The sequence below is a fragment of the Marmota marmota genome, unplaced genomic scaffold (genome assembly GCF_001458135.2).
Source record: "Marmota marmota marmota unplaced genomic scaffold, marMar, whole genome shotgun sequence".
In the NCBI taxonomy this organism is placed as follows: domain Eukaryota; kingdom Metazoa; phylum Chordata; class Mammalia; order Rodentia; family Sciuridae; genus Marmota; species Marmota marmota.
The window spans coordinates 22,260,233-22,274,780 of record NW_026000037.1 but is presented as its reverse complement, the minus strand read 5'-3'; the positions used below and the strand labels follow the sequence as shown (position 1 = coordinate 22,274,780).

At 42.7% G+C, this 14,548-nt stretch overlaps 1 protein-coding gene and 1 non-coding gene across 2 annotated transcripts in view; one reads left to right on the top strand and one right to left on the bottom strand.

The window, feature by feature from the left end:
• Wdr33 (WD repeat domain 33) overlaps positions 1 to 14,548 on the top strand; it is a 102,912-nt gene that overhangs the window by 85,628 nt on the left and 2,736 nt on the right. Inside the window, 5 exon segments of the mRNA XM_015479096.2 lie at positions 3,611 to 3,719; positions 6,656 to 7,094; positions 12,083 to 12,246; positions 12,343 to 12,435; positions 13,090 to 13,305. Coding sequence (XP_015334582.1) covers positions 3,611 to 3,719; positions 6,656 to 7,094; positions 12,083 to 12,246; positions 12,343 to 12,435; positions 13,090 to 13,305 — 1,021 coding nt within the window.
• Positions 1,413 to 1,538, bottom strand: LOC125619507. Its single transcript, XR_007351058.1, has one exon. It is a non-coding gene; the product is annotated as a U6atac minor spliceosomal RNA (small nuclear RNA).

Here is a 14,548-nt window from a genome sequence, read left to right as displayed (position 1 = left end):
TTACTGAGGGCGTCATTAAGTTACTGAGGCTGACCTTGAATTTGTGATCTTCCTGTCTCAGCTGGGATTACAAGCATGCACCACTGTGCCTGGCAAGGAGGAGTGTTTTTGTCAACTGCATTTTATTTCTCATTTGCTGATGAGAAATGAGGAGAGTTGTGAGGAGAGTTGCTTGGGGAATATTATAAATCTGCTTGGCGTGAATGGATTCAATACTGTTTGGCTATGTAGGTTCTGAAGCTCTTAGTCTGGAGGCATTATTTGGATACGGACAACTAGGTTTTGTCCCTGAAGTCAGATATGGGAAAAAAGTGAGCGAGCTAATATTGACTCCCTGAGTTGTCATTGGAAGCCACTGAATTACCAGGGAGAGGGGATGTTACAGGTACTTCATGTAGGAAATGTGGTAATTTTTTTTTCCTTCAAACATCACTGAGAATCTATAATCTAAAGATAACCATCAGATTTATTGAACTAGGTAAATAAATAAATTATATGGTATTATTCGGATCTTCTAGAACTTAAAAATGTCATAGCAGGGAAGAATCTGTTGACACTTGAGATTATTTTCAGATTTTTATTAGGCATTTTTCAGAATTTAGGATGAGTTCAATAAAAATCTAAGATTGTCATATGACCTAAATTGCCCTAAAACTTGATGTTTTTAAAATTCATTGAGTATTTGTGTGTGTGTATGTAACATTTACTTTCTAGGTTATTTTCCTTTTTTTTTTTTGATGGTCAATTAACAGTTTTCATTTAGAAGGATTTTTAAAAAATGAAATTTAACTAGTATATTATGACTGAAATTATCAACATGTCAGATTTAAGAGAATAGGCCCAAATTTCTGTAAGAGTTTTCATTGTCCATATATTAAGATTTTTATATGTGAAAAGCATGGCAATTCTAAAATTTTAGTTGACCTATAGAACTGGTAGAGTGAATCAGAAGATTTAACATTGGTGTAGGTATTTCAAATCTCAGAAGTTGCCTGATCAAAAATCTTTGCTTATATTTTTCATATGCTGAAATCTGTTTTTCTTCACTTTGACTAGGCCAATTATTTATTTATTTTATTATTATTATTATTTTTTCCTTTAATTTTTATTGTTGGTTGTTCAAAACATTACATAGTTCTTGATATATCATATTTCACACTTTGATTCAAGTGGGTTATGAACTCCCATTTTTACCCCGTATACAGATTGCAGCATCACATCGGTTACACACCCACTGTTTTACATATTGCTATACTAGTGTCTGTTGTATTCTGCTGCCTTTCCTATCCTCTACTATCCCCCATCCCCTCCCCTCCCATCTTCTCTCTCTACCCCATCTACTGTAATTCATTTCTCCCCCTTGGTTTTTTTTTCCCCCTTTCCCCTCACTTCCTCTTGTATGTAATTTTGTATAAAAACGATGGTTAGATGCCACGAAGTAGGTGGCAATGCCTTAACCGTATGCGTGTTGTCAGGCCTGAGGGCCTCTTCCATCCTTGTCAAGGGGAGTGCTAACCTTCTCTCCTTTCATACAACACTAGGCCAATTATTTAAACCAGTTGTTTCCATGGTCTAATTTAGTGGACCTGCTTTCAAGGCTTTTAAGTAGCAGCATGAAAGATGTTAATTAGAGCTGTCCTGGGCCAAAAGTGGGCAGGCAATGAAGCAGTATACTAATTACTGACATTCCGTTACTGATGGCCATTTTTTTTTGACAATGAATATATTTTTATTTGTTGATTTTAGATATACTTGACAGTAGAGTATATTTTGACATATTATATGTACATGAAGTACAACCTATTCCAATTAGGATCCCATTCTTATGATTGTACATGATGTGGAGTTATACTGGTTGTGTATTCATATATGAGCAAAGAAAAGTTATGTCTGATTCATTTTCCTTTCCCTTCATTCCCCTTTGTCTAATCCAATGAACTTCTATTCTTCCCCTTTTCACCCTCCCTTGTTTGGGGTAAGCATTCACATATCAGAGAGAACATTTTTGTTTTTTGGGGGGACTGGCTTATTTCACTTAGCATGATAGTCTCCAGCTCTATCCATTTACTTGCAAATGCCATAATTTCATTCTTTATGGCTGAGTAATATTCTATTGTATGTGTGTGTGTCACATTTTCTTTATCCATCCATCTGATGAAGGACACCTAGGTTGGTTCCATAGTTTAGCTATTGTGAATTGAGCTGCTATAAACGTTAATGTGGCTGCATCACTGTAGTATGCTGATTTTAAGTCCTTTGGTATAAACGGAGGAGTGGGATAACTGGGCCAAATTATGGTTCCCTTTCAAGTTTTCTAAGGAATCTCTATACTGCTTTTCATAATGCAATTTACAATCCCACCAGCAATGTGTGAGTGAACCTTTCCCCCCACATCCTCGCCAACATTTATTGTTACTAGTATTTTTTTTTTTTTTTGGTGGTGCTGGGGATTGAAGCCAGGGCTTTGTGCGTGCAAGACAGCTTTCTACCAGCTGAGCTATATCCCCAGCCTCTAATGGCCATTTTTAACTGCCAGTGATAGCCCTCCTAGTAGGGCTGCTAGTAGATTGGGACCTGAGAGCAAGTTTGCTATTAGTTTTTTTTTGAAACTGTGCTTTCATAGTAGGTTCAGTCACTAAATGTGTGCTTTTTTTTTTTTTTTTTTAAATAAGGAATGACTAGGTGTATTTTTATTTACTTATGTATTTGTTTGTCAAGAGACTTGATCCATGGGGCTGGGGTTGTGGCTCAGTGGTAGAGTGCTTGCCTGGCACCTGTGAGGCACTGGGTTCGATCCTCAGCACCACATAAATTTAAATAAATAAATTGTGTCCATCTACAGCTAAAAAAAATTAAAAAGCGACTTGAACCAAGGTTATTGGGCTAGGCAATCAGATATGACTAGATAAAAATAGAGAATATTAGGACTAGGGACAAGGTGGGATTGAGCTCCAAATCATAAGCAATGAGACTATGAAAATAAGAGCTGCAAGTCTGTATCAAACAGAAGCTGGAGGAACCAAATGAATCCAGCATGATGGATGAAGGTGCTGTACCTAGAATGAGCAGTGGGTGTTGAGCAATGGGGTTGTTGGAGAGCAGAGATAAGAGGGAAGCAAAAGAGAAGCCAGGAAGAATGCCTTTCTAATCTGTGTAATCCTAGGGTAGGAGAGCTCAGTCCTGATGTTACTTAGACATTCCTTACTTTCTGTCACGGGTAGGATTCATGGGTGTCACAGCAGAGTTTGATTGTCCTGGCAGATTGGTAGACCTTTACTTTTGCCAGAAGTTAAGAAGACCTTTTCAGAGTGGTGTATTGTTTTCTAACTTTCCATTAAAGTTCTTCCTTGGCATTACAAAAAACAAACAAACAAACAAAACTGGCTCTAAATAAACCTGTTAGCAGGTTTAAAATACAAGTGCTTTCTTTTACTACGGCATGAAAAGTATCTTCTTTCTCCCATTTTAGGGACAATTTTATTCTAGTGTCACTAAATATTTAGTGCTGCAGGCTTTGGGGGCAACCTAGTATTTTTATCTTGTTACATGATAATGCATTTGAAGCACAAGTCTATGATTTCACACTCCCACTTTGAAAACATCTTTTCAGGAAGGACAAAGTACAGGCCCCCCGCCCCTCATACCAGGCTTAGGACAACAGGGAGCACAAGGTCGCATCCCCCCTCTGAACCCTGGACAAGGACCTGGCCCTAACAAAGGTAAATATCTGCTTGGCTGAATAAGAGATTGTTTTCTACATCCAGTATATACATTTTATAGTTAATAGATGTTTTTGTTTGTAAGTAATTAATACAATGATCTTTTGAACTGCTGGGGGAAATAAGGGTATGGCCATTTCAGATAATAGTTGTATCTTATGTTGTTTTTATATGTGTGTTTAGTTAGGCAACAATGCTGGCCAAAGGATCTGAGCTCCTCATCACCAGATGCTGGTGGTGTCACCAGGTTTTGGCAGGAGCATGTGTTCTGCAGGCTGGCCTGTCCCCTGCCTGGAGTGGAAGTGGCTCCTGAGCTCATGAAATGCAAGTGCACATTCATCATCCTCAAGAGCTCAACTGTTTCTACTTAATTTTTTTTTGTCAGGGTAAAGGAGTCAGGATTTTAACAGTGTTTATCACCCCAAATTATGTCTTATGGTGAATTCTTTAACTATTTTCATTGTCCTACACCATTTGAAAAGATGAAAGCGATGTATTAATGTGTGGTGCCTCAGGTTGTTGATATATAAAGTGAAGGGATGAGAATTGTCAGCAATAGCTGTGGGGCTTATGAGCTGATCCCCAAAACTGAAAGAGGTATGCCAGCACCAATGGCCCTGGTTGGGCTGACCTACTGCATGTTGCACCCTCTCACCCCACCACCTCAGAGCTGGAGGGCAAAATGGGGCAGTGCTATTAAGAGAGTTGGGGTTGGGGATGATACTGAGGAGTGTGGACCAAGGGCAGTTAGGAGACAGAATTTTATCAGATTAAGAGAAGTCTTTGTTGGCATTTGTAGCCCTGGAACTTTGGAAATTTAGAGCTCAGCCTTGAGTTTATGTGAGATTCAGAGGTAGGAAAGGGTGAGGTCAAGGAATTGGAGAGTGTTTATTTCTAACTCATTACATAAAAGTGGTAGTGGAGGATATTCAGGAGAGAGGTGACTCATAGGGAGAGAATGAAAACACTGAGAGCCATCTCTGAGACATGGACCCTAAGAAAGTCTAATCCCCCAAATACTGTCATCCACAAACTGAGAGTTGCTTCTCTTCCTTTCCCTACCCTGTGTCTGTCTCCACTTGTCTCCTTCTCCTTGCTCTTCCCCTTTCTCTCTACTCTTCCCACCCCCACACCCCCTTTTCCTCCTCTTTCTCTTCCCAGGGACCAAAGGTTGAAGGGAGAGCTGAGAAAGTGGCCCTTCCATCCCCTACTGGATTAACCTCCATTGCCACCCATCGCCAGTGCCACATCCCTTCTTATTTGTAGTGGTGGGTTTCTTTTCTTGGAAGAGCAGGGTCCTTTAAACAAGTAGAGGTAATGGGGGGATTAATAATCATAGGTAAGTCCAAATGGAACATTTGCAGCTTTCTCAGACCAGAGGAAGGCCATGTCTAATAAGTTGAGGTAACATCAAGTCAGAGAAGGCCTTAGCTGCAGGAACACACAGAATTGAGTGTCCTATATTCCAGAGGGAAGTGGATCAAAGATATTTGCAAACTGACTGAACAGAGAGCACCTTAGGAAGGGGCTTGCCTCAGCATGGAGAAGACAGCCAAGGGGAAAGAAGGGACAGACTGGCTAAAGAGAGACTATTTCTAATGGCATATTTTTATACTGAGATGTTTAAGCTTTTATTCATGTTGAACGGTGAGGAAGAATTGAAATGACCAAGAAAAAGTGAAAGGGAGGGAGATTGCAAAGAATTATGGCTGACTGTGTTACACTGAGAGGGTCATCTTATTGCCAGGGAACATCAGTAAAAAGCATGAGTTGGGCAAGTAGAAGGATTTCATTCTTAAATTTAAGGTTTGAATTGTTTTTCCTATACATATGTTTAAACCTGGGGCCTTATACATGCTAGGCAAGTGCTCCACCAGTAAACTACATCCCCAGCTCATAAAAACTGTGTTTTCTTGCAGGCCCTAGTACTGCAAGAAAAAAAACACTCTTGTTTCAGAAGCAAGAATCTCTTTGCTACCTCCTTTTAAAAAATGTTTGATTTAAATTGTATGTTGGCAGAAAGTAGGTGTACATTGGTAGTGGCTACTGTAGTTAGCTCAGTAGACAGAAAAACAGTTCCTTCAGAATCAGGAGATAGACTAATTTAACCAGTACATATTCATTTCATTGGACTTTCCCTTTTTTATTAAGCTCTGCTCCCCCACTCCTCCCTTGCTGGAAGTCAAACCCAGAGTCTCGCGTGTGCTGGGTAGGTGCTATCTTTAGTGGATTCCCAAACTCTGCCTTCAAAGAATGGTGCTAATATTGTAAATGAGGGACATCTTTGCTAAAATGGGGCAGAAAAAGTGTTCTTGTAAACTCAAACAAGCACAGCAAGGCTGTGTGGTCACCAGGCAGTTATTAGAGGTGCCCATGGTTCCATGAACCTCAAAGAGCAATGTGTTGAGATTTCTCATATTAATGAAGGGATCAAGTTAAATGAGTCAGGGGTTAAAGGGGTGGCATTTTAGGTGGTAGCAGTGTAGACCTGGAACCTTATAATGACCTTGGTAGCTTTCTGAAGTACAAAGGAGGATTGCTTTTCTCTGATGTGCCCTCTTGAGTGTGGAGCCAGTGACCCTAATGAAATCATTGAAAGAATAGGTATGGGGAAGGGAAGCTCATTCTCACGCTCTGGAGGTTCTCTCAGATGTTTTCTAGTATATACTAGGAGGTAGATACTGCTGGTCTCATTTGATATTAGTTGTTTTCCTGAGGTCAGTCTACTTAGCTAGTGAGAGGTGAAGCTGAATTCTGTACCCAAAGCCCATGGTCTTTCCATTATATGGTGCCTCAGGGATACTGTCTTCTAAGTATGCTGAGAACCCAGAGGGAAAACATTCTAATACATCCTGAAACGTCGAGATGCTGCAGGTCAGACCTGTGTTGGCAGGCTTTCTGGATGTCATGGTAATGGTCAGCTTTGTTTCCTTCAGGTGACTCCCGTGGCCCTCCAAACCATCACCTAGGCCCGATGTCAGAGAGGCGGCATGAGCAGAGTGGTGGCCCTGAGCATGGGCCTGAGAGAGGGCCTTTTCGGGGTGGCCAGGACTGCAGGGGTCCCCCTGACAGGCGTGGCCCTCACCCTGACTTCCCCGATGACTTCAGCAGACCTGACGACTTCCACCCCGACAAGCGCTTTGGCCACCGCTTACGTGAATTTGAGGGGCGAGGAGGACCTTTGCCACAGGAAGAGAAATGGAGGCGAGGGGGCCCTGGGCCTCCGTTTCCTCCTGATCACAGGGAATTCAGCGAGGGAGATGGCCGGGGTGCTGCCCGAGGCCCTCCAGGGGCATGGGAAGGCCGCAGACCTGGAGAGGAGCGCTTCCCTCGGGAACCCGAGGACCCACGTTTTCGAGGGCGCAGAGAAGAAAGGTGGGACACATACTGCGCAAGTCCACCGCCTCCTCCCTGGGGCCTTTTATCAGTTCTCTCCACAAAGGTCTCTTTCCTCTTTCACTGGGCAAGAGTACTACACTGGTTACTAACCCTATCTTCTCTAGGTTTTGCATTTAGGCTTAAACAACATTATGCTTTGTGCTTTTGTTTTTTTAGTCTTTACAGTTTAGAGATCTTTCTCTTTATATATTTTTAAGAATTCTTCTTTAAAAAGAGATGGCGATCAGTATACTATGAGAGGGTCTTGGATCTGTATAAAAATTTCCAGGTTCACATTGATTAAATGTTGAAATGAGAGCCAGATACCTAAATTGAAATTGTGAAATAGATGCAATTCTTATGTAATTGCCAAGTTAAATGGAACTGAAAAGTAAACTTCCTGTTAAACTTAGATCCGGCTTGAATAACCTTGTAGAACATAAAAGGAATAGAAAAAAAAGCAAAACAAAACAAGAATTGGGAAATCTCAAGTAAGACTCAGAATAATCAGTGATGATGTTGAATTTTGCTCTGTGTCAGGCACTGTCACTTCATTTGATTGGTACATGGAATCCATGAACTAGGTGTTACTTTGAGCATCCTAAACAAGGGATCAGACAGAATCAGGTGGGGCTAGACTTTCTGGGTCTTGTAAGTGTGAGGGTTGAGAGTCAGGCCCCTGTGTCCAGCAATTCTGTCTCTACTGTTCTTCAGGCATTGTCCCTTGTCCTCTTACTCTGTGGCGTTTTGTTTTCTTTTTGTGCACAGTAGCCAGTGGTGCTCTTATCACTGAGCTATATCCCAAGTCCTTTTCATTTTATAAGTTTGAGATGGAGTCTCACTAAGTTGTCCAGGCTGGCCTCAAACTTTTTATCCTCCTGCCTCAGCCTTCTGAGTTGCTGGGATTATAAGTGTACACCACTGTGAAGTATTGGCCACTTTCATGCTTTGGGGATATATTAGAAAAGAATTGCTGATAATAATTTGGCCAGGAAGGGTAAAATAGCAAGGGCTAAGGGAAACAGCTATTGGGTTAAAAAAAAAAAAACAACTTTTTTTTTGTGGTGGTGGGGGGTGGACCTGGGATTGAACTGAAGGGCACTTAACCACGGAGCCACATGCCCAGTCTTTTTTTGTATTTTATTTTGAGACAGAGTCTCATTGAGTTGCCTAGGCCCTCGCTAAATTGCTGAGGCTGGCTTTGAACTCGTGATTATACCTGTAATCCCAGTCTCCTGAGCCTCTGGGATTACAGGTGTGCACCACCGAATCTGGCCCTTTTTAAAAATAATATCTAGGTATTCTCTTTGAAATAAGAACTTGGCATCTGCATAACTTCCATGATTTCTTGACTTTCTGATCTTGGGCAGAATTTCACATTATTGTTTTTTTGTCTCAATTTATGTCATATTTCCTCTGTCAGTGACAGACCCACAACCTATACCCTTGTGCTATCACAGCTTTGTGCTGCTCTTCAAACATGCCAGATATGTTCCTACCCCCAGATTTCTGTACTCACTCTTCCCTATTCCAGGAACACACTTCAGATATTTGTGGTTCACTTCAGGTTTCTGCCCACCTTTATATTTCATTGTAACTCACGGCACTGCTTGACATTAAGTCATACACACTTTGTCCTCCAATATCTGAGGGGTATTGGTTTCCCCATGCATGCCATTTACATCCTTCCAAATACTTTTAAATCATTTCTAGATTGCTTCTAATACCTAATACAATGTAAGTACTGTGTAAATAGTTGCTGTATATTTATTTAAGGATCAACGACAAGAAAAAGTGGTCTGTAGATATTTAGTATAGACACAATTTTTTTTTAATTGCAGTATATGATTTGTTCAGTCCCAGTTGTGGATACAGAGGGTGGACTGTATTTCTTTATTGCATGTATCTCCTGTAAGCACACCAACTTCCCACTATCTCCTCAGCACCTAGAGCAGTAGTGGCAGCATGATGTAGGTGCTCAATGATCATCTTCAATAAATGGACCTGTTTGTTAATCAGGAGAGTGATTTGAGAGGGGTTAGTCCATTAGAAAGTATATTTTTCTGCTTTGACTTCCATAACAAAATACCACAGGCTGCGTGGCTTACATGGCAGTAATTATTTTCTCACATTTCTTGAGCCTGGAAGTTTTAGCTCAAGGTGCAGTAGGGTTGGTTTCTGGTTAGAGTCCTCTTCCTGACTTGGAATCTTACGTATCTTCACATTAGGGGGTTGGGGAGCTCTCACTTTTATCTCTCCTTATGAGGGTTCTATTCCCACTACCAGGGCTCCACACCCATCATTTGATACAAATGTAATTACTTCCAAATACCATCATGCTGGGGATGAGAGCTTCAGCATATGAATTTTGTGGAACAAATATTTAATCCACAACAGGAGGTATTTTCTGGTAAGGGGAATTAGACCCTCTGGATCCCTTTGTAACTAGGGCAATGGTACAGCAGATGCCTACACATAAGAAGAATCCTGCTGAATATCAAGGAAACAATGCCCCTCACTGTGACTTGTTTTAGCCCACTTACCTCTCCTTATCTCGTCTAGTCACATCCTCACCCTGGTTTATTATCTTTGCCAGTGTCCTAGGCACACCTGCCTTGCTTCAGGAAGCATGATTTGGTAAAGTCAACTCAGGCCAAAAAGGTTATTAAAAACAAAGCTGGAGGGAAAGGTGGAGGGCAAGAGAAAGCTGCTCCCCCGCCTTTTATTTTTTTTTAAATTTGAGATGGAGGTGGATCTCAAAAGTTGCTGGGGCTGACCTTGAATTTATAATCCTCCTGCCTCAGCCTCTGGAGTCACTGGGATTATAGGCATGCACCACAGTGCCTGGCTCTAGAGAAACCTCTTTTAAGCAGAGTGCCAGGGATCAACTGTAGGAGGAGTAATGGAATTAGAAAATCACCTCTGTTAGGAGCAATCAGTGTCATAACTGATATAACTGATATAAGCAAGGATCGGCATTGGGTGTCAAGACCTTTGGGGAAAAGATTGTGGGAAAGCAAGATCACCCCACAGATTACTTATCAATTGCAAAGAAGAAGATGTACCTTTGTAGCAACAAAATCTGGTTGCCACCACACCTTTGCATTATCAACAAGGAGACAAACTGATATCCTGAGGTCTAAGCAGCCATTGCCAAAAGTGTGTAACCTGGATCTAGTCAAGAGAAAATAATCAGGTAGATTCAGATTGTGGGGTGTTCTATAAAACATCTGGACAGACCCTCACAAACCCCTAGGTCATTAAAGACAAGATATAGGAGACAAAATTAGAGGAGACCAAAGAGACATTTTTTTTTTAAAGAGAGAATATCTTTTTTTTTTTTTTTTTTTTGAGAGAGAGAGAGAGAAAGAGAGAGAGAGAGAGAGAATTTTTAATATTTATTTTTTTTAGTTTTCGGTGGACACAACATCTTTGTTTGTATGTGGTGCTGAGGATTGAACCCGGGCCACACGCATGCCAGGCAAGAGCGCTACCGCTTGAGCCACATCCCCAGCCCCACAAAGAGACATGACTACTAAAATAACAATGTGTAGTCATGACTGAATTCTACTGAGAAACAATTGGCTCTAATTGATGTTTTGGGGACAGCTGGGGAAGTTACATTTGGACTGTATGTTAAATAATATCACATATTACTGAGAATGACAATGATATTATGGTTAGGCAGAAGAAAGTTCCTGCTCTTGAGAGAAACACTGAAGTATTTAGAGTTGAAGCATCATGTTGTTGGCCTCTGATTTTCAGACGGTTTAGAAAACACATTTGTAAGTAGACAATATAAAGCACCCATAGCAAAATGATGAATCTAGGTAAAGGGTCTATGGGTGTTCATTGTACTATTTCAACTTTACTGTTAGTATGGAAACTTTAAAAGCAAAAGATAACTGAATGGAAACTCAGAAAGAGCAGAAGGCATGGTTGAAAGGAGGCCACACACAGGGAGGACAGCACATGCAGATAGGCCTGTGCCCAGCTCCTTCCAGCCCTTTCGGCAGTGACTGTGACCTCTCTTGGTATGCTTGCACACCTTTTTCTGGTTGCAGGTCACTTTCTCTGTTCTCCCCTAGGCTTCCTTATAACCTTTCTGCTTCAGCAGTATTCTCAGCCAACTTAGACTCCCAATTGCAAGGTTCCTGAGAGTAAAAGGAAAGTTGTCCACCCACTAGGGCACCAGATTGCTAGCCAACCAGTTCATGGGCCATCTGAAGGCCAGGTGCCCCCTGTATGCCAGTCAACAGTAGACTGGGGCCACTGGGGCAGCTCATGTCAGTTGGGCCTGCCCCAGATGGAGGCTGTGGACAGGTTACAGAGCACATACTCCGAACCATGTCCAGGACAGTTGGCTAGCATAATCTGCACCCCCTTTTTCCTGATTATATAAGTAACACATGTTCATCATAAAAACACAGATGATCACTAGGCACAGTGGGAAGAGGCTGAGCCCAGGTGTTGGAGACCAACCTAGGCAACATAGTAAGACCCCGTCTCAAAAATGTAGATGATAATGAAAAGCACTTGGGAGGCAGTGACAGAGAGCCCGGGCTGAGCATCCAGACTGTCTTGAATTCATATCATAGCCTTTGTTTCCTGTGTGTCCCTAAATGACTTTAGTTCTCTGGACCTCATTGTGCTCATCAGAAGAACAGAGCCAGAGGAGAGGCGCCGCAGTGGTTGTTGTCAGGAGGAACTGCAACCAAGTAATACGTGGAAGGCACTTGGCATGACATAGGCACCTACGAAGTGCGGATCACTCTTACTGTTCCTAAAGCAACCTGAAGTAACCCCACATTCTGCAATGTTTTTTTCCTGTCTGCTTTGGCCTCTGATATTAGGATTTGTAAAATGAGTATTTAAAAAAAATATGGTTGCAATTTGTTTTTCTCCCCATTGATGTTGTATATAACACATCTCCAACATACGTAGAGGGTATTCCAGGAGATGGTTGTTCTGTTTTTTCTTTATAGCTTCAGAAGAGGAGCACCCCCAAGACATGAGGGTCGTGCCCCACCCAGAGGAAGGGATGGTTTTCCTGGTCCTGAAGACTTTGGTCCAGAGGAGAATTTTGATGCTTCTGATGAGGCAGCCAGAACACGAGATCTCAGAGGCCGAGGTCGAGGTGCCCCACGAGGTGAGCAGTGTGGAGGACACCTGGTCTGAAGGGACAGGTGGTTGTGAGCACAGCTGGACAGTCTGTGAGCACAGTATTGTTTGCTCTGCTTTGTAGGAGGAAGGAAAGGTTTACTTCCCACCCCTGACGAGTTCCCTCGCTTTGAAGGAGGACGGAAGCCAGATTCCTGGGATGGAAACCGAGAGCCAGGTGGGGAAGAAGTGCTTGTTGAATGTCTCGGGCTTACACTAGACCAACAATTCACAAAGTGGGGCCCAGGAGCCCTCCACATCCTGTCTTTTCCAACTTGCATCTCCATGGTGGCTGAGTTGCCTTCCTGTCTTTCCAACATGACATTTTATCTCAGTAGATAGAATGTAGAAGTATTGGGAGAATCCAGTCTTTTTTCTCTTAAGCCAAACAGGAAAGTGACTTGTCTAAATATAAAATAATACCACTCTTTTCACTGAGTTTTCTTGTTTTGGAGACTAAAGTTAAATGAATTGAAAATTGGTTTTAATTGCTAACACTGTAAATATTAGTAAATATAAGTCTCATTAAGGGAATCTGTTTGGGTCCCTCAACAGTTTTTAAAATTATAGGATGTTCTGAGGCTAAAACATCTGAGAATCACTTACCTGAACTATATTTTCCTTCAGGTGCATTGATTTCTAATCTTGGCCTTTCTTATGTAGTTATGGTGTGACTTACACCTGGCCTATTAAGCATATGTTTCCTGTGTGAATGGTGGTTCTCATGTTCCTCTGTGTCCTCCGTGGTATCATTTCCATCGGCTTTTGGTCACAGCTTACTGTAATGTCAGTATCAGATTCTTAGCCTCATGGATCTATGTTCTTATTTCAGGACCAGGTCATGAACATTTTCGTGATGCTCCCCGCCCTGATCATCCCCCTCATGACGGTCATTCCCCAGCCAGCAGAGAGCGCTCTTCTTCTCTACAAGGCATGGACATGGCATCCCTGCCACCCCGAAAGCGTCCCTGGCATGATGGGCCAGGCACTTCTGAGCACAGAGAGATGGAGGCCCCAGGGGGCCCTTCTGAGGACCGAGGAGGCAAAGGTAAAGAGAGGCTAGTGATTCCAGTTCAGGAGTTGCAGTGGGAGGGAGGCCTGGTCTGTGCCTGTCCCATGTACCCCTACTAGGGTACCTCGGGTCTGTTCTCCATTCTGACCTCTGGGGCTAGGCTCTGAGGAGGCATATGCTCCCAAATGTGGTGCAGATGAAGGTTTGCTTGGCTTCACACCACAGATGGATGGAGCAGCCTCTGGTGACTGCAAACTCAATCCTGCAGTCTCTGGTTACTTCTGGGAATCTCTGGTTTGTCACGGTTTCCACTTCAGCTCTTTGTTGAAGGGTCTCCGCACTCTCCCTCTGCCAGACTTGCTTTCTGGAGACTCCTGATCTGATTGGCCTCCACTCATGCCTGCTTGGAGCCCTCACGTGTGTCCTCAGCAGAAGGGGATGAGTTATCCTCTTCCAGCTTCAGTGTTGCTTTTTTCAGCTTGAGCCAGAGAGGACATCGCTTACGCTCAAATCACAAGACTTCGAGGAACATGGCCTGCAGGAGGTGTTTCCAGGACGGCAACAGATTATCTTTACACCTCAAAACATTGAATCTTTATCCTAATGAAGGTGGTGCTATCTTAAGCCAGGAGCAGTAGTTACCGAATGTTAACCACAAGTCTGGCTTCAGGTTGAGCTGGGCAGTGGCATATGTGGTGTGGTTTGGGAAAGACAGCTGCTTAGTGTCCTAGTATCATGTGCTTCCTGCCCCAAGTTCACTTGCCTTATGTTTGCAGTCCCCCCATTACAAAGTTCTGCCTGCCTTCCTTCCTTCCTTCCTTCCTTCCTTCCTTCCTTCCTTCCTTCCCTCCCTCCCTCCCTCCCTCCTTCTTTCTTTCATCTACTTTTTGGTTCTGGGTTTTGAACCCAGTGACACTTAGTCTCTGAGCCACATTCCCAGACTTGTTTTGTATTTTATTTAGAGATGGGGTCTCGCTGATTTGTTTTAGCACCTTGCTAAGTTGTTGAGGCTAGATTTGAACTTGTGATCCTCCTGCCTCAGCCTTCTGAGCTGCTGGGATTTTTGGCGTGCGCTACTGTGTCTGGCTGCCTTTTGTTCTTGACAGTTGTTTGGGTCTTCTCAGAGCAAAACCCTCAGAAATTACTTATACAGCCAAGTGTAGTGGTGCATGCTGTTAATCCCAGCAGCTTGGGAGGCTGAGACAGGAGCATCGCAAATTCAAATCCAGCCTCAGCAATTTAGTGAACTTAGTGGGGTCCTAAGCAACTCAGTGAGACC